The 20713-nt window shown below is 49.6% G+C and overlaps 10 protein-coding genes across 10 annotated transcripts; 6 read left to right on the forward strand and 4 right to left on the reverse strand.

Moving 5' to 3' along the window:
- Nucleotides 1-19: 19 nt before the first annotated feature.
- N7489_010171 (oxidoreductase, short-chain dehydrogenase/reductase family) lies at nucleotides 20-886 on the reverse strand (the record flags this gene model as incomplete). Its single annotated transcript, XM_056715920.1, has 2 exons — nucleotides 20-762; nucleotides 817-886. 2 exons carry the CDS (start codon nucleotides 884-886, stop codon nucleotides 20-22), a joined length of 813 nt encoding a protein of 270 aa, XP_056563542.1.
- A 607-nt stretch (nucleotides 887-1493) lies between these two features.
- On the reverse strand, nucleotides 1494-3221 carry N7489_010172 (cytosine permease; the record flags this gene model as incomplete). The annotated part of the gene is made up of 3 exons (XM_056715921.1): nucleotides 1494-2602; nucleotides 2665-2881; nucleotides 2952-3221. The coding sequence occupies 3 exons, from the start codon at nucleotides 3219-3221 to the stop codon at nucleotides 1494-1496; spliced, it is 1596 nt and encodes a 531-aa protein (XP_056563543.1).
- A 2550-nt stretch (nucleotides 3222-5771) lies between these two features.
- N7489_010173 (uncharacterized protein) lies at nucleotides 5772-7685 on the forward strand (the record flags this gene model as incomplete). Its single annotated transcript, XM_056715922.1, has 2 exons — nucleotides 5772-5878; nucleotides 5939-7685. 2 exons carry the CDS (start codon nucleotides 5772-5774, stop codon nucleotides 7683-7685), a joined length of 1854 nt encoding a protein of 617 aa, XP_056563544.1.
- Nucleotides 7686-8241: 556 nt separating this feature from the next.
- Nucleotides 8242-9183, reverse strand: N7489_010174 (copper chaperone CCS1; the record flags this gene model as incomplete). The annotated part of the gene is made up of 4 exons (XM_056715923.1): nucleotides 8242-8768; nucleotides 8846-8980; nucleotides 9031-9103; nucleotides 9166-9183. 4 exons carry the CDS (start codon nucleotides 9181-9183, stop codon nucleotides 8242-8244), a joined length of 753 nt encoding a protein of 250 aa, XP_056563545.1.
- A 238-nt stretch (nucleotides 9184-9421) lies between these two features.
- N7489_010175 (uncharacterized protein) lies at nucleotides 9422-10874 on the forward strand (the record flags this gene model as incomplete). Its single annotated transcript, XM_056715924.1, has 2 exons — nucleotides 9422-9954; nucleotides 10010-10874. The coding sequence occupies 2 exons, from the start codon at nucleotides 9422-9424 to the stop codon at nucleotides 10872-10874; spliced, it is 1398 nt and encodes a 465-aa protein (XP_056563546.1).
- A 223-nt stretch (nucleotides 10875-11097) lies between these two features.
- On the forward strand, nucleotides 11098-11735 carry N7489_010176 (uncharacterized protein; the record flags this gene model as incomplete). The annotated part of the gene is made up of 2 exons (XM_056715925.1): nucleotides 11098-11353; nucleotides 11431-11735. 2 exons carry the CDS (start codon nucleotides 11098-11100, stop codon nucleotides 11733-11735), a joined length of 561 nt encoding a protein of 186 aa, XP_056563547.1.
- A 472-nt stretch (nucleotides 11736-12207) lies between these two features.
- N7489_010177 (VIT and vWA domain-containing protein) lies at nucleotides 12208-14958 on the forward strand (the record flags this gene model as incomplete). The annotated part of the gene is made up of 2 exons (XM_056715926.1): nucleotides 12208-14187; nucleotides 14248-14958. The coding sequence occupies 2 exons, from the start codon at nucleotides 12208-12210 to the stop codon at nucleotides 14956-14958; spliced, it is 2691 nt and encodes an 896-aa protein (XP_056563548.1).
- Nucleotides 14959-15615: 657 nt separating this feature from the next.
- On the forward strand, nucleotides 15616-16659 carry N7489_010178 (RNA recognition motif domain-containing protein; the record flags this gene model as incomplete). Its single annotated transcript, XM_056715927.1, has 4 exons — nucleotides 15616-15638; nucleotides 15721-15880; nucleotides 15963-16349; nucleotides 16408-16659. 4 exons carry the CDS (start codon nucleotides 15616-15618, stop codon nucleotides 16657-16659), a joined length of 822 nt encoding a protein of 273 aa, XP_056563549.1.
- Nucleotides 16660-17396: 737 nt separating this feature from the next.
- On the reverse strand, nucleotides 17397-18160 carry N7489_010179 (uncharacterized protein; the record flags this gene model as incomplete). Its single annotated transcript, XM_056715928.1, has 3 exons — nucleotides 17397-17706; nucleotides 17762-17872; nucleotides 17931-18160. 3 exons carry the CDS (start codon nucleotides 18158-18160, stop codon nucleotides 17397-17399), a joined length of 651 nt encoding a protein of 216 aa, XP_056563550.1.
- Nucleotides 18161-18729: 569 nt separating this feature from the next.
- On the forward strand, nucleotides 18730-20470 carry N7489_010180 (uncharacterized protein; the record flags this gene model as incomplete). The annotated part of the gene is made up of 4 exons (XM_056715929.1): nucleotides 18730-18879; nucleotides 18940-19206; nucleotides 19299-19503; nucleotides 19569-20470. 4 exons carry the CDS (start codon nucleotides 18730-18732, stop codon nucleotides 20468-20470), a joined length of 1524 nt encoding a protein of 507 aa, XP_056563551.1.
- Between the last annotated feature and the right edge of the window lie 243 nt (nucleotides 20471-20713).

The following is a 20713-nucleotide window of genomic DNA, read 5'->3' on the forward strand; positions in this document are numbered from 1 at the left end:
CTCCAACTTCCCGACAGGCTCATAATACCCCCCCATTCCGAATCTTAGCCTTATCCACAGTAGCCGCCCAAGTCTGACTAAACGCACCCTCATGCGGCTGCAGAATCATCCACCAAGTAGTCGCATAAACAAGCAATTTCTCCTTAACCCGGAGGTCATCCACTAGACCCGTTTGCACAACACCAGGATGCACAGACACCGACGTGATACCCGGAAACCTCTTCGCGAGCTCGCGCGCATACAGCAAGTTAGCAAGCTTACTCTGTCCGTACCGCTGCCACGGTCCGCCAAACGCCATATCCTGCGTTGTCTTGAGCTTGTCGAAAATGATCCCGCCACACGGATGCATCCTCCAGCCCGCCGAGGTAAGGAGCACAATGCGTGGGTTTGCGCCTGCGTTGGCGGAGGCTTCAAGGAGGGGCAGGAGTATTCTTATCAGTAGTGCGTGGCCAAGGTGGTTCGTGCCGAATTGAATTTCATAGCCGTCGGCTGTTTGGCCTGGGGGTAGGGCCATGATTCCCGCGTTGCACATCAGGATGTCTAGGGTGCTGTGTTGGTTGGCGAAGTGCTCGGCGGCAGTTTTGACGGAGGTTAGGGAGGCTAGGTCGCATTCTATAAATGTGGCTGCGAGATGGGGATTCACTTCGTGGATTTGTTTGATCACTTTTTCTGCGCTTGTGGCATTGCGGCCGCTGAGGTAGATGTGTGATGGGTTGTGCTTGGCGAGGTGGATTGCTGATGCTGCGCCTAGGCCGCCGGTTCCTAGGTTGGCTGTTAGTTATGGACTTATGTAAAGCAGAAATAATCAGGTCGTGCCTCCTGTAATAAATATTGACTTTCCTGTGAGATCGGGGATCTCTTTTTCGGGGTTATAGTCGAGAGGCATGATGGAAGTACAAAATTAGGGCTAGATGTGTCACGCGCAATATTGGATTAAAGTATGGTGGACTGGCTCGGAATGGTAAATCTCAGTTCAAGCTGAGAATAATTCTATGGAAATTGCTCTGCTTTTTATATTGGGAAGTGCACGGTTCCTGTAACCAGAGGTCAAATATCAACTTGCCCGATTGGGAAATATGCTGTAAGCCCCCACATGTGGCGTAGCCAGCCAATGAAAGCGAAGGGTTTCCGAGCTCTCCAATACAATATGCCCGATGACTGTTGACATCCATGGGCAGAACGGCTTGACATTGTACCGAACCACAAGTGGGGAGTTTTCTGGATTCCTCCGACTCCGACGGCGAGGGTTCTACCAGTGGCGTAGAGAGGACAAAGGACAGCTACGTAAGACACCTTCCTCGCAACTCATATCAATGGTCAAGGTCGGCGTGCTGAACTTACAGTTAAATATAGATTTAAACGCCAATATGCTGTATGCAACTATGCAAATGTATAATACACTAATGCAACCGAACTTATGCACAAATCCAAGAACCCATCCCGAACCAACCCAATATGTACATCGCAAAACGCAAATACTATAAGAGTCGATCCTACCGACCAATCATACGAAGCTCGATAGGTCGCAAGGCGCAATACACTGCGGAAGAGAAGGCAAAGCCCAACTCAAATCCGATGTCACCGCCACCAGACGCCGGGTCTCCAGCATGCTTGGCGATAGGACCCGTCCACCACGACTGGCTCATGCCGACAACAACACCGACAATGCCAAAGACAAACGCAATAGAAGCGGCGATTCCCATGGGGAGTTTGGCGGGGTTATCATAGTCCTCTGGACGATACCCATCGAATCCACGTCGGAAAACAAAGTGGTCAACGAGCGCAATGCCGGAGTAAATAGCCAGCCAGTAGGCGATAAGGCTCATGAAATTCTCGAGGACGGTCTCAAAGTGGTCGTAACCGGGGATACCGATGGCAAGGGAGACGCACGAGGCGAGGAAAGTCCAGATGAACCGCGGCACGCGTTGCGTAGCCCGGCTCAACACCTGCAACGTCAAGCCGACAGAGTAGATGTTGGGGCAGTTGTTGGCGATAATGGACAGGGCCAGGATGACGAGGCAGAACTTGCCGAAACCGCCGAGAGGCTCAAGCACGGCTGCGATCAGGCCGCCGTTGACGGAGGCTCGGTAGCCTTCGGCGTACTTGTTGTTAACTCCGTCGCCCATCTCCGTCGCGGACATGATGGCGATGCCAAGGAATTGAGTGAAGAGCAGGGGAATAATCAGACCAAGCCATGCAGAAAAGAAGACCAGACGACGGCTCTGGGTCTTTGGCTGGTAGACGGTGTAGTCGGCGGCGTAGCTGGTCCAGCCGGTTGCGAAACCATAGACAGTAGATCCGAAGGATAGACAGGCTCCCATTTCAGAAACGCCTGCTCCCATTGGGATGTTGATGAAATCGCCCGAGTGGGCGAATACGCCCAACACGATGATAAACACGATACAGGTGGGAATCCAGCTCCAGTACTCATACATGTGAACGAATTTGTACCCACAAAAGGTGACAAATAGTGTGCAGAATGTGATGATGAGGATACCGGCGTATCCGGGGACTTCGTCGTTCACAGCGTTGAGGAGCTGTGCACCGACGATGGCGTTGGCGGCAGACCACCCGACACATGCGATAATGTTAAGGATGGCAACTTAGAAAGCTACCAGTTAGCATGACCATTTCACACTGAATGGACATCCCGAGATGACTTACTGAATTTCACAGCCCACCATCCAAACCAGAATCGTGAGAGCACCATTTGGCGCAGCCCAAAGGGAGGACCGAAGCACGAGAAGAAGCACACGGTCATGACACCGAGGAGGTTGAAAAAGAGACAGACCAAAATGGCATCAACGAAGCCCAAATTGAATGCAGACTTTCCAAGAACGCCAATGGCGAAGGAGCTGACGACCATGTTGGCGGCCAACCACTAGGTTTGGTCAGTGGAAAAGGCCTCCAGGCCAAGGCGATCACGCCCGGTAATTGTTGCAGGAACACACCATGCTACCAATATTGAGATAGGACGTATCGGTCCGCTCATAATCCGGAACCCGCTCAACACCTCGCTGCTCGATGTTGAACTTGCCAGCTACGCGCTGGATCTTGGCATACATCGAATCGCCGTATTCGAAGCTCTCACCGGGCACGGCGCCATCGCTGGAGTTGTCGAATACCTCATTGCTATTTAGATCGGAGGAATTGTTCACCTGGGGAGCTTTTTCCAGGTCCTCATTTGAGCTGCGGAACGGTTTGGCGAACTTTGAAAGCATCTTTTTTCGGTCAAATCCTCACCAATGAAGGTGAAGAATGGAATGGAGACGGAGAGTATAAATGGGATTAATCGAAGAGCTGGGTAGGCTCAGCGAGACCCAGGAGATCAGATGAAGGAATTGAATATAGGGAAAGTGTCACATTGTCCTCTCTTCCATTTTTTTCCCCACCGAGAGGGAGGAGCTGTTCATATAGTCGCGAGAATTCTTTGCGCGTCCGGGCCCCACTGGGGATCTCGCACTGTGGCAAGGATAGGCCTGTCGCGTGTGCCCCTTGCAAGAAAAAAGAAAAAAAAGAAAATTTCCAGAGGACAAGCCGAATGACAAGCCTTGAGGGCCCCAGCAAGGGATCCATTACCCGCCATTGAACCAATCATAACTCCCCTGATAGCCCTAGCTTATCAGAATTCCCGAGGATTCTGCACTCGCTTCCCATCTCGGACTCGAAGTCGGATGGTCATTGGAGGATGTGGTGAAGCGGGTCTGAAAGTGGAGTAGTCGTCTCACGGCTCAGATAAGAAGAACTTCCGACTTCCGATATCTCTTGATAGTCTTGATAGTCTTGATAGTCTTGATAGTGACTGTAGGTATTCTTCTATCCTTCCCTTCTGGGCATTGACCTCTCCAAGTACTCTTATCTATTCGCATAATACGCCCTGATTGGCAGCAAGCCAAACCCCATGCCTTTCAATCAAGCTTTCTAGTCCTTGTCGGACGGGAGACGCCGATGTGCGTGAAGCTCGACATCTGCAATACTTCAGTACTTTTATCTCTGACGGTTGTCCCCATCCCTCTGTTTGTGCGGGGCAACATCCACGGTACCCCGAAGGTTCTCGGGTTGACCCTTGATAGTATATCCTGTATCTCTGACTTTTGACCATTCTTATCCCCACTCAAGTATATGGTTAATCCGGGAACAAGGCGGCAGTGATTGCCGTTTGGGTTTCATTGGCGATCGCGGGTCAGATCTCTCTTGGCAGATCCGATCATGTAAACTCGATCTATGCTCGACTCTGTCTAGCGTGCTCAGCGCAAACCAAAAGCTCTTCATTGGCTTCGAGGTGGGATGTTCAACCTAACATCGTATCTTACGTTGAGGCAAATCGAAGGGAGTTATGCTGGCATTCCTTTACAATGCTTGCTTTTCCTCCTTCCAATTCACCTTAACCAGACTGGATGTAAAGGGACTTTACGAAAATTGGAGAAACTGTTGACCCATATCTCTGCTTCTGGCCGATACCTCAGTCCTCTTAAGATTTATCTGTCGTCTCTGTCGACTCTCTATGTGAGCAGCCCAAATCAACTTCCATCTATAGATTTGAAAGCTAGACTTTTCGCGCTTATTTGGACAAATCTATTTTACTACTTGTGCAGTGACTTTACTAATTGTGTATACAATCATTGAACTCCCAGATTTTGAATATCACCCTATATTGCCTAAATCCATGTATGTAGGCTACGATTGCTTTTTGTTTGTACGTCTTCTCCGTTCAATAAGTAATTCGTACATTCAGACAAAATATAGTCATGCACCTTTACCCCTCGCAACTCACCTTCAATATAGAGAGAGCCTCCCTCCCCTCTGCATACCGCCGATATGACTGGATTGATAGACTAGATTGATACCCACCGTCTCGGCGCATTGAAGCGACCAAAGCAAATACGAACATCATTGCTGGTCTTCTCGTTTCACACTAATATATGGTGCCAGTTATTCCTTTTGTCTTCTCTACTGCACCCTGGTGTTTACCCATCCTATCTAACGCTCAACGAACCCGCTCAACAACTGTACCCGAGACGAGCCAGTAATTGAGCTGCACACGGATAGCTCCGAATGGCCAGTGTGACAGGAAAATGATATCCTTACGAAGAATCAAACAACGTTCCAAGCATCGTTTATTATTACGATCTATAAGTGTTCTTTTCGGAACAGAGTCTGCATTTGGAATAAAGCCCTGGTATCTTGCACGTTTATCTTTGAATTTCTTTTTGTCCCTGCCGCGTATACGGTCAGTTGCTATGGCGAACCCCTGCGGTCTAATTTGGGGGGCTGGTGTCGTTGCCTACATAGGTACTACCTAGGTTGCTGTCGCACTTGCTATCGCGGGTTTGGTCACGTTGCCATGGCGAACCCTAGATTTAGTTCTCCTTATGAATAGAACGTTATAGTTGTCTGCTCCTTTCCTTGCCTTCTTATAGCCTATCAAAGTACTCGATCGTAGAAATTGAATAAAGCCGATTGTTCCCTGGCTAAGCTCATAAAGTAACCCACAGTCCTTCAATGTATTCGTCCCATCAGTAAAGGCGGAGTATGCAGGTCGAGGGCAAGAACGATCAATCTCGACCTTCGAATCACGCGTCCCTTCGACTGCAATCTCCTGACCTTGAGTAAACATCCAAGTCTGTTGTTTTCCTTTTCACTTTCTTTCATGTCACATATTCACGCGCTGGCATAATCGTCATCTATCTTCGCTGATCATTCACATCCTTTCATAATATCTCCTTTGTGATTCGAACAGTTGGATAGGCGTCCAAAGCAATCTGAACAAGATGAGTCCCGTCAACCAGAAGACAGGCTCTCGCACCATACGTCGCCATTTATTCTCGCTATCATCAGTCTTCCGCGCGCAGGAAACGCAGGAAAGCAAGAGAGCTAGGTAATTACATACAAAGAACGACAAAAGATGAAAGAGATATCCTGCTAACCAAGACAACAGTGTAGCTGCTGCAGTGCAGGAAGAGCCAACTTGCATGGAAAGAATCCATTACCCTGTGTTCAATCCCCTGGATCCTCGTCACAATCCAGAGATATCGACTCTGTCGTGGAATGCCCGTGAGCAACGAAATTCGTCCTCGGAATCGCGCAGTCCAATGGCGTGGGTCCAATCAATCTCAAGACGCTCTCTCCATAGAGCACGGTCGGGTTTGATGGCGCTGCGATCGGGGCTTAGACACCGTTCCAGTGAAGAAAGCAATACCGAGAAGGGTTTTGTTAGCCCCGTTGCTCTCAGGCGCGAACGACAACGCCAGGGAGCCTCAACCGGAGCGTACACTTCCGAGACACAAGAAGACATGAACTTCGGCGCCGAACTATCTCGTATGGATCTCGCACCGCCTCCTCCATCAGCCCATACCGAAGTTGAGTCTCTTGTCCACGTTCCGTCTATCAATTCGATCCATGGCTCGTTCGCGACGGTCCCCGCATCTGCATCTACGTCCGCACTCTACCAATCCTCAAGTCGAGCTGTAAGTCATTCAGAGGCAGACTTGACTCATCCACAAGCCAACGACCATGATCTTGACTTCCAATTTGCTGGAAGTGGAGAGTTGGAGGCGAATATGAATTCTGAGGATCACTTAGCTCACACCACGCCATCCACAGAAAACCATTTAGTGCGGCAGACATTGGGCGTTGCAATCTCTACTGATGAAGAGATTAAAATGTCCACCCGCAACCTGGCAGATCCTCAGTCAGCTTGTGGAGAGCAACAAGCAACAAATCTTCAACAGCAAAATACCAGTTCGGATACACAAACCAGTGATGAACCATCAAGCCCAATTCCCATCTCGAGACAGTCCTCCGCCGAAGTTCGATTTGCATTCCCTGGAGCATACCATGAGGCGCTCAACCAATGGACCAGACAACATGGTAGTCCTAGCCCCAGTCAGCACACTGCCAACAGTGAAAACAGTTCCAATACCAGCCCTCACAGTTCCAGCCCTAGCCAACACAATACCAGCCTCAGCCAACACATTCCCGACCCCAGTGGACACATGATCGCGTTCCACGAACAAGAAGAAGCCTCATACGCCCCTCAAGGCACACTCGAACGCATTGTGCTTCAAGATGGTACACACAGCAACATCCCACCCTACCATGAACAAGATGAAAGTCTCGTACCTTTGATGCCCCGGCAAACTTCGATAACCCATTCCCAAGAGACACAGCCGTTCTATTATCCCAATCCCCTCAACTACATCTCCAACCGGAATTTCGGCCAAAGATGGTCGTCTATCTTCGAAAGAACAAGCGCACAACGGTCAAGTGTCGAAGATTATTCAAGCCATTACACACCCACCGATACCGCATCGCGAGATGTCACATCGACCGAAATGACTTCAATGGAATCCACGACGAACGATACATTTTCCCCATCCCCGATCGACTCTGAGCTCCTTTTCCCGAGCCCAGTTGAGGATAGAAACGAATATTTCCTTGTTGACGGCAGCAAAAGAAGCAGCCATTACCCTGACAGAGGAAATGAGCTAGTCAAATCCGCACAGCATACCACCAGCAACTGCGGTAATACTAGAAACCCTCAAGAACCAACTCAGATGACTAGTCAAGAGATCATGTCCCTACCGCTCCTTGGTGGCATCCCCAGTGCAGGATTTGATTTTGTGGAAGAGGATACGGACGATGAGTTTTACCCTGGAATTGTGCAGCCACGACAGTTTTGGTGAAATCCTTCGCCAACAGTCTTTCGCGGCCTAACCCTTGTCCCCTTGAGGACACAATGTATGTATTATTACTTACCAAGCCTTAGCAAAGCTAGTACGATGTTTTAACAAATTCATTCTCTTTTTTGACGTATTTTGCGCGCACCTCTTCTGCACCCTTTGTGCTATTGTTTTACTGTACAATGAACTCCAGATAGGAGAGTATCCCAGAACAGACGTAGTCACTGAGAAATATGGGGTTCAAATGTGAAGGGTACTCCATCTATGATTTTATCTCTCTGGTTGCCTATATATTTCCACTGCTTTAACCAATCAATATAACAAGAACACAAGTAAGAAGAGAAGAGGGTATAGGCACAATGCTGGCTGTCTGTTTATGTGTTCTTCTATCAACACAAGGTAAAATCATCTTGTTATTCATAACCTCATCTATACTTCATGGTATCACATATTTGAAGCTACATATATCACTGAGCAATTGACCTGGCCAACATGTTCAAAAAGTGACAACACCACCAACATCAACACCACTCCTAATAAAGCAAAGACCAGAACCCACTCAAGCCATACCCAGGACAACCTGCTCCTGTCTCTCCTGCCAGACATTCTTACCCGAGCACGAGCAAACCATCTTATCATTATCCCACACACCTGCACTGCGCGCAATAACACCAACAAGGGTATTCTCATCCTCACGCTTAAAAGGACCCTCCGTCCCCCTTGAGACAACCATACTCCGACCAATAAGCTCCCAGATTGCCACAGGCCTGTCCATAAACACACTGCCACGGCCCTTATTGTCAACATCCACGGTGCCAAATATGCCCCGGCACTCCTTGGCCGGGGCTGCAGCATCAGCGCCAAGCACCTTGTTCTTCAGAGATTCCCAGATACCACCGGTAGACTCGGCGCCACGGGAGATATCTCCAGCTTCTCGAATGGTTGTCCAGTATTTGCCTGGCGCTAGGCCATTGATTGTGAGGTCGACGAGGGTCATGTTCGGGGAGACCTGGACCATGCGCGCGAGCCCGCGGATATTGTTTGAGACGGTTGTTGAGTGTGTTTCGAGAATGCAGACGGCGGAACCTGTTTACGGGATATATTAGTTGATATTGCTCATCTGTGTCGCATATGACAGTACTTGGGAACCAGGGATTCCGTACTGTTTGTAGTGCCACTGCCGCGGAGGATGGCATCGCGGCCGGTGCTTTCGATCGCGGTTACGATGGAGCTAGGAGGAGCGGTGCCTTCGACGAAGACTAGTTGGTCTTTCAGGTTCGCTTCAACCTTATTGATTCCTGTCGCGGGGTCAGCTGCTGGGTGTGGAATGTTCCCGTGAGACGTTTACCTTCCAGGTTGTTTAGAAGGCTGGAGACAGACTTCACGCAGCCTTCGCAGGTCATTGGGACCGAGAAGGTCGTCTAGACAAGAAAATTGCGTTAGTATTGGGCGTTTGTGAGTCATGTTGCTCAGACAGGCTGACCTGGAATGGTTCGATCATGGCGGGGAAGAGACAGATGCGAAATCGGTGGCAAGTATAGGAGTCTGTGTACAAGTGAAGGTAAAGGTTATAGAGAGAGATAGAGATAGATAATATTTCAGAAGAGAAAGATCCGAAGACTAGAAGATGTGCAATGGGCTATACAAATTCAAGGCGGGGCGTTGGATTTCAAATCGAACTCGGCTTCTGCCGCAACGTCATTCCGGAACTTCTCTCTTTTCATTCTCCCTCACGAAAAATGTCGTCCAGATGGGCAAATGACGACCCAGAAACAGAGGCGATTATCGCGCAACAAAAACGCGAGAAAGAACTGAAAAAACGCGCCAAAGCAGAGAAACAGCGACTTGAAGATGCCAACAAAGCTCAAGCTCGGGATGCTAAAGCCACTGCCGAGCTAGGCCCCCCGACAAAGCGACGAAGACTCTCCAACGACCCAGATGCCCGTCCAGACGATGCCGAATTGGTGAAGATCCAGAAGGAGCAGCAGAAACAGTCGACCATACTACGCTTTCCGGTTGGAGAATGGGGTCCCTGCAGGCATGTGGACAACTTCGAACGATTGAACCACATTGAAGAGGGCTCGTATGGGTGGGTTTCACGCGCAAAGGACATTTCCACGGGCGAAATCGTCGCGCTGAAGAAGCTCAAGCTGGAGAACTCGCCGGACGGGTTCCCAGTCACTGGGCTCCGGGAAATCCAAACACTTTTGGAGGCGCGACATCAAAATGTCGTTTACCTGCGGGAAGTAGTAATGGGCAACAAAATGGACGAGTGAGTTATCTGTGACAGCTCTATATTACATATGCTAATCAACTGGTTCCGACAGTGTATTCCTAGTGATGGATTTCCACGAACACGACCTCAAAGCCCTACTCGACGAGATGCGTGAGCCCTTCCTTCCTTCGGAAATCAAGACCGTTCTGCTGCAAGTAGTTGGAGGACTCGAATTCCTACATTCACAGTGGATCATGCACCGCGACCTCAAAACCTCCAACCTATTAATGAACAATCGCGGCGAACTTAAGATCGCCGACTTTGGCATGGCCCGCTACTTTGGCGATCCACCTCCCAAGCTCACACAGCTCGTTGTGACACTCTGGTACCGCGCGCCGGAGCTGCTCCTCGGCGCGGACAAATATGGCACGGAGATCGACATGTGGAGCATTGGTTGTATCTTCGGCGAGCTGCTCACCAAAGAGCCTCTCTTGCAGGGCAAGAACGAAGTGGACCAGGTGTCCAAGATCTTTGCCTTGACCGGGCCACCGAACTCTGTAACATGGCCTGGATTCCGTTCATTGCCCAATGCCAAGTCGTTGCGGCTCCCGTCAACATCGGCACCTTCTTCAGCCGGCAACCCGCCTCTGCTGCCTCGCTCCCGGTTCCCTTACCTGACCAATGCGGGCTTGAGTCTCATGTCAAGCTTGCTGGCGCTGAATCCCACCTCCCGTCCTACGGCAAGACAGTGCCTCGGCCACAAATATTTCAAGGAAGATCCGCGTCCCAAACCGCGAGAGATGTTCCCTACTTTCCCATCCAAGGCCGGTATGGAGAAACGGAGACGTCATCACACACCTGAGGCTCCTAAACGGGGCCAGGAAGCACCCGAGCTGGACTTTGCGGGTGTATTTGGAGGTGCTCCGGGTGGAGATACCGGTGAAGTAGGGGCCGGATTTAGTCTTCGGTTGGGATAACTGCTTTTCTTCGATCATAAGAGTAAATAATACCATTTTTTGGCTTCATTGTCTGCATTTGGGTTGATCTACATTGTACCATATCAGTCGGAGATATGCTCCGTCCTGTTTGAGGTCTCCATCAAGTTTTTAATCAGGTAGAATTTAACGTCAGTATATTTCAGAAAACACAATTGAATAACATAGGAAATATAAACAAGCGCTAATGGCTACATGAACTCCCATGGCCATGCCGTGGCTTAACGGACATAGGCCTGGTACGGAGACTGGGAATGCCATCGGGGATGGTGTCTTTGGCGTAGTAAACCAGAGTGGCAAGCTGCCGCTTAGCTTCCCGCACCACAATGAAGATAACCCCGCGTTTTTGAACTTCAGAAGTGAACGAGGCAGCACCAAATACGGCGAAGGTGTCTATATCGGCTACCGCTTCTATGAAAAATGCAAGAAGGAAGTTGCATTTCCATTTGGCCATGGACTCAGTTACACCATATTCCAGTTAAGCTCGATTTCTCTCTAAAAGACTGACGAGGAGATTTTGGTCACTGTGAATGTCCAGAACACTGGAACGTTGATGGTGCGGACGTTGTCCAAGTCTATGTTTCCCAACAGAGTCCGAGTATCAATCGACCACTCAAGGAGCTCAAGGGCTTTGAGAAGGTGTTCCTCTGCGCACAACAGACCGAAACTGTGACTGTCAAGATCCCGACGAAATATGCTACCAGTTTCTGGGATGAACATAGAAACGCCTGGGTTCAAGAGATCGGTCGTTACCGTGTCCAAGTTGGGACATGTAGTGCTGAGAATCCACTATCAGCCGACTTTGAGGTCGAGCAAACTGCGTGGTGGAATGGCCTGTCCTGAAGAAAACGAGGAAGTGGAATTTCCCACCGACTTCGAAGTTCATAAGCTCAAATAGGACGTTAGAACTTATAGAACCTCCGGGAAGAACAGAAATACAAGTGGATTCCAGCCCGCTAGTTGGTCCATCGGAAAATTGGGGGCCAAAATGAATCGAGTCATCTTTTGCGGCTTCTGGGTGGCTTTTGGCACAGTCCTTTTCTTCTGTAGTCATAAAGTGTTTGTTAAGCCAAGTGACCGTATGGAGTGGAGTACTGGGGCCACATCCATGGATAATCTGTACGGAGCAGGTGATCTCAAGTGGGTTCTCACTTGAGCCGCAAACCTCAAACCTGCCAATCAGAGCATAGTCTCACGGGGAAGGATGCCAGCATCGCACTGCAGCCTAGCACCTGTTAGTCATGTTCACAAGCCCATCGATATAAGTATCTCGCGCCTCCCCGTTTTCATTTTCCCTTCTACAACTCTCTGTACCATGGCGCACGGCTGTTTTTACCGGGTCGCAAATGCGTCAGCGCTCAAATACCTGCCTCAGGTTGGCCTTGACGCGCATGCAACTATTCTCGCTAGCAATTCACGAACAGTAATCACACAGACCTTTGTGAACCCTTCTTCGACAGAAGCAATATCCGAAGTCTTCTACTCGTTCCCCCTATATGAAAGCTCTAGCATCGTCGGCTTCACTTGTCGCCTGGGCGATACTGTGATTGAAGGAATAGTCAAGCCAAAAGAAAAGGCAAAAGAGATATATCAAGAAGCAAAGTCTAAGGGGCAAACCGCTGCTATGCTCAATCGGTCGTCCAGTGCTGCCGATGTCTTCAGCACGCACCTCGGAAATGTTCCAGCGGGGGGTACCGTTCTCGTCGAGATTACTCTCATCCAAGAACTGGCCCAGGATGCCAAGACAAATGGCATTCGATATACGATCCCCGTCACTATTGGACCCCGATATGGAACTAGAGTTGGGATTCCGCATCTGCCCGAAGGAGTCCTCGTAAAAACAGCAATAACCGTGGACATTGTCATGGAGAAGGGGTCTAATATCCGCAATATACGGTCACCAAGCCATCCAATCCAGGTGGACTTGGGCCGGACAGCTGATATGCCGGAGTCAACTTTTGAGTCGAACTATGCCTCAATCAAACTTCGTGAGAATGTGACAATTGACGAGGATTTCGTTATCACCGTCAACGCGGACAAACAGGATCTCCCATTTACTTTCCTAGAGACACACCCCACATTGCCAAATCAGAAGGCACTAATGGTTTCCCTGGTACCAAAGTTCAGTCTGCCACCGGATTTATCTGAAATCGTGTTCGTCGTTGATCGCAGTGGAAGTATGACGGATAACATGCATACTCTACGTTCCGCCCTTGGCCTGTTTCTCAAGTCACTTCCGTTGGGCGTACCTTTCAACTTAATCTCGTTTGGCTCCTCATTTGAAGCTCTCTGGGCTCGAAGCAAAGTGAGTACCCGAGAGAACCTAGAAGAGGCTCTTCAGTATACGAAGAACATCCAGGCCGATCTAGGTGGAACTGAAATCCTGTCCGGCCTCGAAGCAGCTGTGGAGAAGCGCTACCAAGACAAGGTCCTTGAGGTATTGGTTCTCACTGATGGTGAGGTTTGGAATCAGTCTGAGGTCTTCGATCTGGTCAACCAGGCCAACCAGCAGCATTCCGCTCGGTTCTTCACCCTCGGCCTCGGGGATTCCGTTTCCCACTCCCTTATCAATGGTATCTCCAGAGCGGGCAAAGGCTTTACCCAGACGGTCCTGAATAATGAGGACCTAAACAAAACAGTGGTTCGAATGCTGAAGGGCGCTTTGATGCCTCGACTGCACAACAGCAGACTGGATGTGGACATTTCCAACGTTGAGGTTGAAGACGACTTCGTGAAGGTTGGACTTCCTGGTGATGATACAACAGACACGGAGCCCCCTCCAAAGCAAATTTCCCTATTCGACCAAGATCATAAAGAAGGGGAAGTAATTGGTGATCTGCGCGAGCCACTGCCGAAAATTGCTGTTCCTAGCATTTTGCAAGCACCACACGACCTTCCGGCTCTGTTCCCATTCATACGCTCCAATATCTACTTGCTTCTCTCACAGTCCATTGACCCGTTTCCGGAGACGATCGTCCTTCGTGCTGACAGCAAACACGGTCCCCTAGAGCTGGAAATCCCCGTTCAAGATATTGGCAAGGGCCAAACTGTCCATCAGCTCGCGGCCAAAAAGACGATCACCGAGCTTGAGGAGTCCCGCGGCTGGATATACTCCGCAAAGAATGCCGAATGCGAGCTGATTAAGACAAAATGGGAGAGTCGGTTTGATGAACTGGTCCAGGCAGAATGCGAGCGTCTGGGGGCGAGATTCCAAATTGCAGGGAAACACTGCTCATTTGTCGCGGTGAGCGAAAAGGCCTTGGCTGAGCATGATAGTAACTCAAAGGATGCCAAGGTATGCAAATTTCCCTTCCGGTCATTAGCTTGTATAAGCATACACTAACCATTTTCTAAGGCCTCTGCATTCGACCTGGACTTCAGCGCAATGGACAGCCCAGACAACCTGCAAACCGTTGACTTCGACACATTTCTCAACACCGGTAACACGACTAGATTCAAGCCGAAGAGAAAAAAGACCAGAACATCCCAGATGCCGTCGCCGGGTTACACTCCTACTTCCCCTGGTGATATACCTAGCTCCCCAAGTCTCCGCCTAGCTTGCGCCCCCATCAAGTCTACAAACGCTACAAGCCCAGGGTACTCGCCTGCGTCCCCAGCATATGGGTCTGCGGCTGGTAGTTATTCACCCAAGTCACCCAGTTACGACGATGAAGAATACGATGAAGACGCAGATGCGGCATCAACCCTCCCGTTAAATGAACTCATCCAGCTCCAGACTTTTGAAGGTTACTGGGAGATGAGCGATGCTCTGTTACAGGTCATGAGCCTTGATCCAAGCACTGCCCGCGTAACCATACAAACCGACTATAACTTCCTGGCGGGAATTGAGACGAACGAGGTATCTGCGGTTGAAAAATGGTCGCGTTTGATTGCTACATCTCTAGTGTGTCGATTTTTGGAGACAAATGAAGCTGAGTCGCACGATGTGTGGGAGTTAGTAAAGGCCAAGGCGGATGGCTGGGCACAAGCTGATATTGCTGCCATGGCCCCTGCTGATCGAGAACTCGTCACTAAGCTCATAGAGCGGCTTGGCTCTCTGTTCTGAGATTCGACAAGGCTTTTACGTCATGTTTTGGGGCGATTCATTGATTCTGCTGCTTGGTTTGTTCACGCGCTAAATATGAACTTGTGAAGGAGGGCCATAGTTGAGCACTCATATATTCATAGTCGAAAAATTTGCCAATATGTATCTGTCTCAGAAGGCACGAAAGTGAAATATACCTAATTCTCGAGCTCAAGCCTGGCCGCTTGGCGTACCGCACCATCAAGAATCAGGTCGTCCACTGCTTAGGTAGGTCAAGCTCAGTGAGTACCTCGGTAAGGTCAGCCCTGAAGGCTACTCAGTGAGCAAATCAGAGCGCTCAGGTGGTGATGCTGGGGCTATTCTCACCTGTGCACCTGGGCAGTTCGATGATTATGTAATACACCGGGCGTGCTCAGTTTTACTCAGTGAGCAAAGAGCGGCAAGGGGTGAGCACTAAAACGGAAAGGGAAAGCCATCTTGCTCGGCCTAAAATCCGGTGTGTATGTGCCCAGTTGGCTATGTAGACATCAAGGAGCTGCGGCCAGGGTTGATAGCTCCGCCCCAAAGCTGACCGGCGCCCCAAGCTTCTTCTCTTCTTCAACCTCTCCACGCATTGTCGCTTTCTGAATTCATTTCTTCTTCTTTATTCTATTAATTTGTCTAATCTAAATTTTTGCGATGGCGACCAAGCAACGCGTCTCGTTCGACGCCATCATCCAGGCTGGTAATCATTCTCCAACCCACCCAACAACACCTAGCAAAATCTGACTGTTTCCTCCCCAGACCGTCAAAAAAGAAGCATGAGGAGCTCGCAAACCAACTCCTTGGAAAGAACCGCAGATCAAGCGCGCCAGGCTCAGGCTCTGGCGCCGGCAAAAAAGCGCAGAAGAAATTACAAAAACCAAAGCCTGGAAGCTTAGCAAGCAGGATCGGAGTAACCAAGGTATGAACAATTCCGCCATGGGACCACGAATGCGATTACCATTGGAGAACACTCTTTGACAATCTCTCGCGTCGATATCTAGCGCCCTGCGCCAGCGACCGTGCAACCCACCACGGACAACAATCGGACACGCGGCAGACCTGGCAAGAAGGATCGTGTGAATGCAGATCAGGTCCGGACAGCTTTCCAGACCGAGAACGGCCAAGGGAACGTGCGATCAGGAAATTTCGGACTCAGCGGCCGTGGGAGCAACATGAGCATTAAGGGTGCATCGGGACCATTCTATGTCGTCGGAAGGAACTTTGCGCCTGGGACAACAGCTGCCGACATCCAGTCTGCTCTTGAGCCCATAACAGGCCCCATGCTCAGCTGCCAAATAGTAGCAAGCCAGCCGAGCGTTGTTGCGGAATTTGCATATGCAGAGAAGACGGCTGCAGAGCTGGTGGTTGCCAATTTCCACAACCAGAGGGTAAATGCTGTTCCCGACTAATGATATTGCCATATGAATGCTGACTCGTCCTTTCTAGGCTGACGGGAGACTGCTCACAATGACCCTTAAATCGCCGAAAGCCGCATCCCACCACGATCCCTTTACTGCACTCCGGGCACAAGCTGATCAGGAACGACTCCGAGCCCGTCGTGGCCCGGGCCATCTGAATGACCTCCTAGACGAGGACCAGGGAAACTCGCAGACTGGACTCTACAGCGATGAGATGATGGTTGATGCGCCGGCGCGGAATACCCCGAAAAACCAGAACCAGCGGGGATGGCGTCGTTGAACACCCAAGCCTGAGCGCGATAACTTGAGGTTGGCTAGCGTTGTCGGTGTAAGGAGTATCCACTGTGCGAAATGGTCGTGGAGATCATGCTTCTTCTTGCACTCATGAAATGTATGATATGGTCAGAGCAGTTTATGGACATTTTTTAGCATTCGGAGCACACTTTTGCAACAGATAGCGGCGAACTGGACAAATCGAACAAAATATTAATGTTTCTATTAAGGGCTTTTCTTCAGCATGCAGGTTGATTTGTACCCATGCTACAGTGGCCTGTCGCTCCTCGCCACTTGCTTATTTACCTCCAGGGCTGCGTCGAAAGAAATAAAAAGTGAAACTATAGGTAGAAGCAGTATGTAACTTCTGACAATCCAATCCCCAAGCCCGCACCATCACTCGTTATAGAACCGAGAAACGCCGAAAAATCGGGGAGTAAATGTCCATAGAACTAGGCATCTAGAAAGCATACCTAAGGAGACTATCTAAAATGACCACTAAAAGACATGTAAAAATACTATCGGGAATACTACCTGAGAAGACCATTAAGAAGGCTATACAGCCGTATAAGCGGCTGACTTTCATATTACGCACTGCTGTAGAAAGCCATTCATACTATATGGGATGGAACGGGGGCAGACATTGAAACAGGCCCAGCGGCTCATGTTTGTAGCCATCCATCTATAAATGCCGAGGTCACCGTTAGTGCTGTATATGGATAGGGAGCATGGCTCAGATCTTTCTTATATATGACTCACCCCTTCCACCCAAATGCCATGTGGGCCATGCTCCTGACTGAAAGCGAGGAATTCTTCCATTTCCATTTTTTGGGGACCAGTAATCATCTTACCGTGAGCCCAGTAAGTGACTGAACTAGGATCATCACTCCAGACAAGGTCTCCAGAACGGTAAGCGGCCATGATGGCTATCACGTTCGGGGTATTCCCATTGTCATTTCCAAACTCATCGAAGTGCTTTTTGATCTTCTCCAGAGATTCAAGGCGCTGAATCACTTCCCAGCGGAGACCGGCAGGCTCGGAGTTCATCATATCTCTATAAGAGAGCGTATTAGCCATTGCCATGAGAAAGCATAGTAGGATTTACTTACGTCTGGGTTTGCTTCATGCTTTGGTACATTTTCAATTTGTCCTCCCAAATGTCGGGCAGGATTCCCTCATCAATGCGCCTGTAACACCTTTCAATCATGCCATCGATATCACTGTCACGGAACAGTTAGCAAATAGTTGAGAAACAAAGAAATCCGGCATAGGTCTTACTCCTCGGCAATATCTAGATCGCATGAAGTCCAGCCTTCTGGTATCTCAGCGGGATCTTTTATAGGAACGTCACGATGGCCCCATCGTTTCGGTGGCTTGAAGGTATCGTAAACTTCTCGAGATGACTCAAGGATATGTAGAGCTTCCCCATGCTCGAGGAGGTCATTGGCAAGTCCAATATGGGGCGGAAGGGTCTCATTTGGTTTCCTGTTCTGACGAGTGGTGGGCATATTGGATCAACGTCACACTGAGTTGTTTATGATGAGAGAGGACAAACTGGTGAATGGCAAACTGAGGCGAGAGATGGGGAAGAGAGGAAACTAGTGAAGCCAAACCGAGGTGAAAGGAAAGAGAGAGGATGCTGCCTGTCAAGCCACCCATGGAAAACCAACCTTGGAAGGTCCCAAGGTTGGGGAAGGTGGGAGCTTACAGATAAACTGCGTTAGGTTATAACAGGACCATGACAGAATACTCGCTAAATCTATGCAGTTGTTAATAGATTGAATTATTCAGTATACTACATATTACTACCTACATGCTTGTTTCATGTTATAGTCTTTTAGGGCCTTCGATCGCCGAGCCATACCATCTTAGGACTAGCGGCAGATAGTAGTCCGATAAGGATATGATCACGTGTGATGGAGCTTCCGCGGAGAGATTGAGAGACACATCTCGACTTGGCGCGACGCAATAGAACGAGTGCTCGGGGCCCAGACGTTCTGTTTGCCTGCTGTGAAAAGCTCAGTTATTGCATATCTGGCAGCACAAACAAATATCACCACTCAACCCCAAGCCAAGGATGAACCAAACCACGAGGCGCGTAGCGTCGCATATCCTCCGCAGACCTCGCAACGCAGTACTTCCGAGATTCCCAGGAAGATGGAACTCCACGTTTGAACAGAGAGAATGGTCCACACCGCTAGCAAAAACATTGGCCAATGTCATGAAGGTACTTCTGCATTTCGCATTACCTGTGTGTACATTTTGCTGATCAATCACTTCCAATTAGGTCACTGGTCCTGTACCAATCGCGGCATTCATGCGCCAGGTTTTGACCTCCCCAGATGGCGGATATTATACAACTCGAGGAGAGGGTGGAGGTGTCTTTGGCAAACATGGCGACTTCGTCACGTCGCCTGAGATCTCGCAGGTCTTTGGAGAATTGATCGGTATATGGACTATCGCGGAGTGGATGGCGCAGGGGCGGGCGAGGAGTGGTGTTCAGCTGATGGAGGTTGGCCCAGGAAAAGGAACTTTGATGGATGATATGCTACGGGTGAGTGGTTGCACTTATTCCTATCTTCCTTTCCTCAAAAATGAAAAGGACAAGAAGCTCATTGGACTGACCACGGGTTCTATAACCAACAGACTTTCCGAAACTTCAAGAGCTTCTCTTCGAGTGTTGAAGCTATTTATCTTGTGGAAGCTAGCGGAACTCTCAGAGAAGTGCAGAAGCGGCTGCTGTGCGGCGAGGAGGCAGTGATGGAGGAGACGGATATCGGACACCGGAGTGTGTGCAAGTACTTTGATGTACCCATTGTCTGGGTGGAGGATATTCGCCTTCTGCCGCATGGTGAGTGGTGATCTTACATCAGTCCACTGTTTTTCTGATACTGACCAAAGACAACGGTAATACAGAAGAAGGCAAGACACCCTTCATCTTCGCACATGAATTCTTCGACGCACTTCCAATCCATGCATTTGAATCTGTTCCGCCATCTCCAGAGAATGAGCAGGCCAACGCGCCACGAACGATCATGACTCCCACCGGCCCAGCAGAACTACACAATCCGCCCAAGCCCGCCAACACCCCGCAATGGCGTGAGCTAATGGTGACCTTAAACCCCAAAGCTGTCGAAGAAAACATAAAAGGAGAGCCCGAGTTCCAATTGACCAAAGCCAAAGCTTCCACGCCGTCATCACTAGTGATTCCGGAGATCTCTCAGCGTTATCGAGCGCTCAAGTCGCGGCCAGGCTCGACTATCGAGATCAGCCCCGAGAGCCGAATTTATGCTGCGGACTTTGCACGCCGTATCGGTGGCGACTCTGCCTCTGCGCTTGCTGCGAAAAAGAGCTCTGCTTCTAGCCCGCCCCCGTCATCAGAGAAGAAGACTCCGTCTGGCGCAGCCCTAATCATGGACTACGGGACATTGTCGACCATCCCTATCAACTCTTTGCGCGGAATCAAAAGTCACGAGAAAGTGGCGCCACTTTCTGAACCAGGGCGAGTGGATGTCAGTGCGGATGTGGATTTCACTTCGCTGGCTGAAGCAGCCATCGAAGGCAGCGACGGCGTTGAGGTTCACGGTCCTGTTGAACAGGGTGACTTCCTCGGTGCCATGGGTATTGAAGAGCGCATGCGGCAGCTTCTCCGTAAGGTGCCGGATGAAGAGCACAAGAAGACACTAGAGACCGCCTGGAAGCGATTGGTTGAGAAGGATGGCGGGTCAATGGGACAGATCTACAAGGTCATGGCCATTGTACCTGAAAATGGAGGGAAGAGACGGCCAGTCGGTTTCGGAGGCGGCATCCAAATGTAGATCGGCGAGTATATTCCTCTTGTGATATACTAGACTGGAGCATAGACCATCTCATGTACAGTAATTTCATTGTCCATCAAATTAAATAACATGGACTTACCCAACATACAGAAACAACCAAACAGAGGTGCTCAGCTCCAACCTCCCACAATAATAAAAAATAAAAGATGAAAACTATCAATGCATCTAAGTGGTATCTATGTTATCAAGTTCGTTAAATCTCATGTAAAAAGGCAGATGCAT

The sequence above is a fragment of the Penicillium chrysogenum genome (assembly GCF_028827035.1).
Source record: "Penicillium chrysogenum strain IBT 35668 chromosome Unknown utg000005l_segment0_segment0, whole genome shotgun sequence".
NCBI lineage: Eukaryota > Fungi > Ascomycota > Eurotiomycetes > Eurotiales > Aspergillaceae > Penicillium > Penicillium chrysogenum.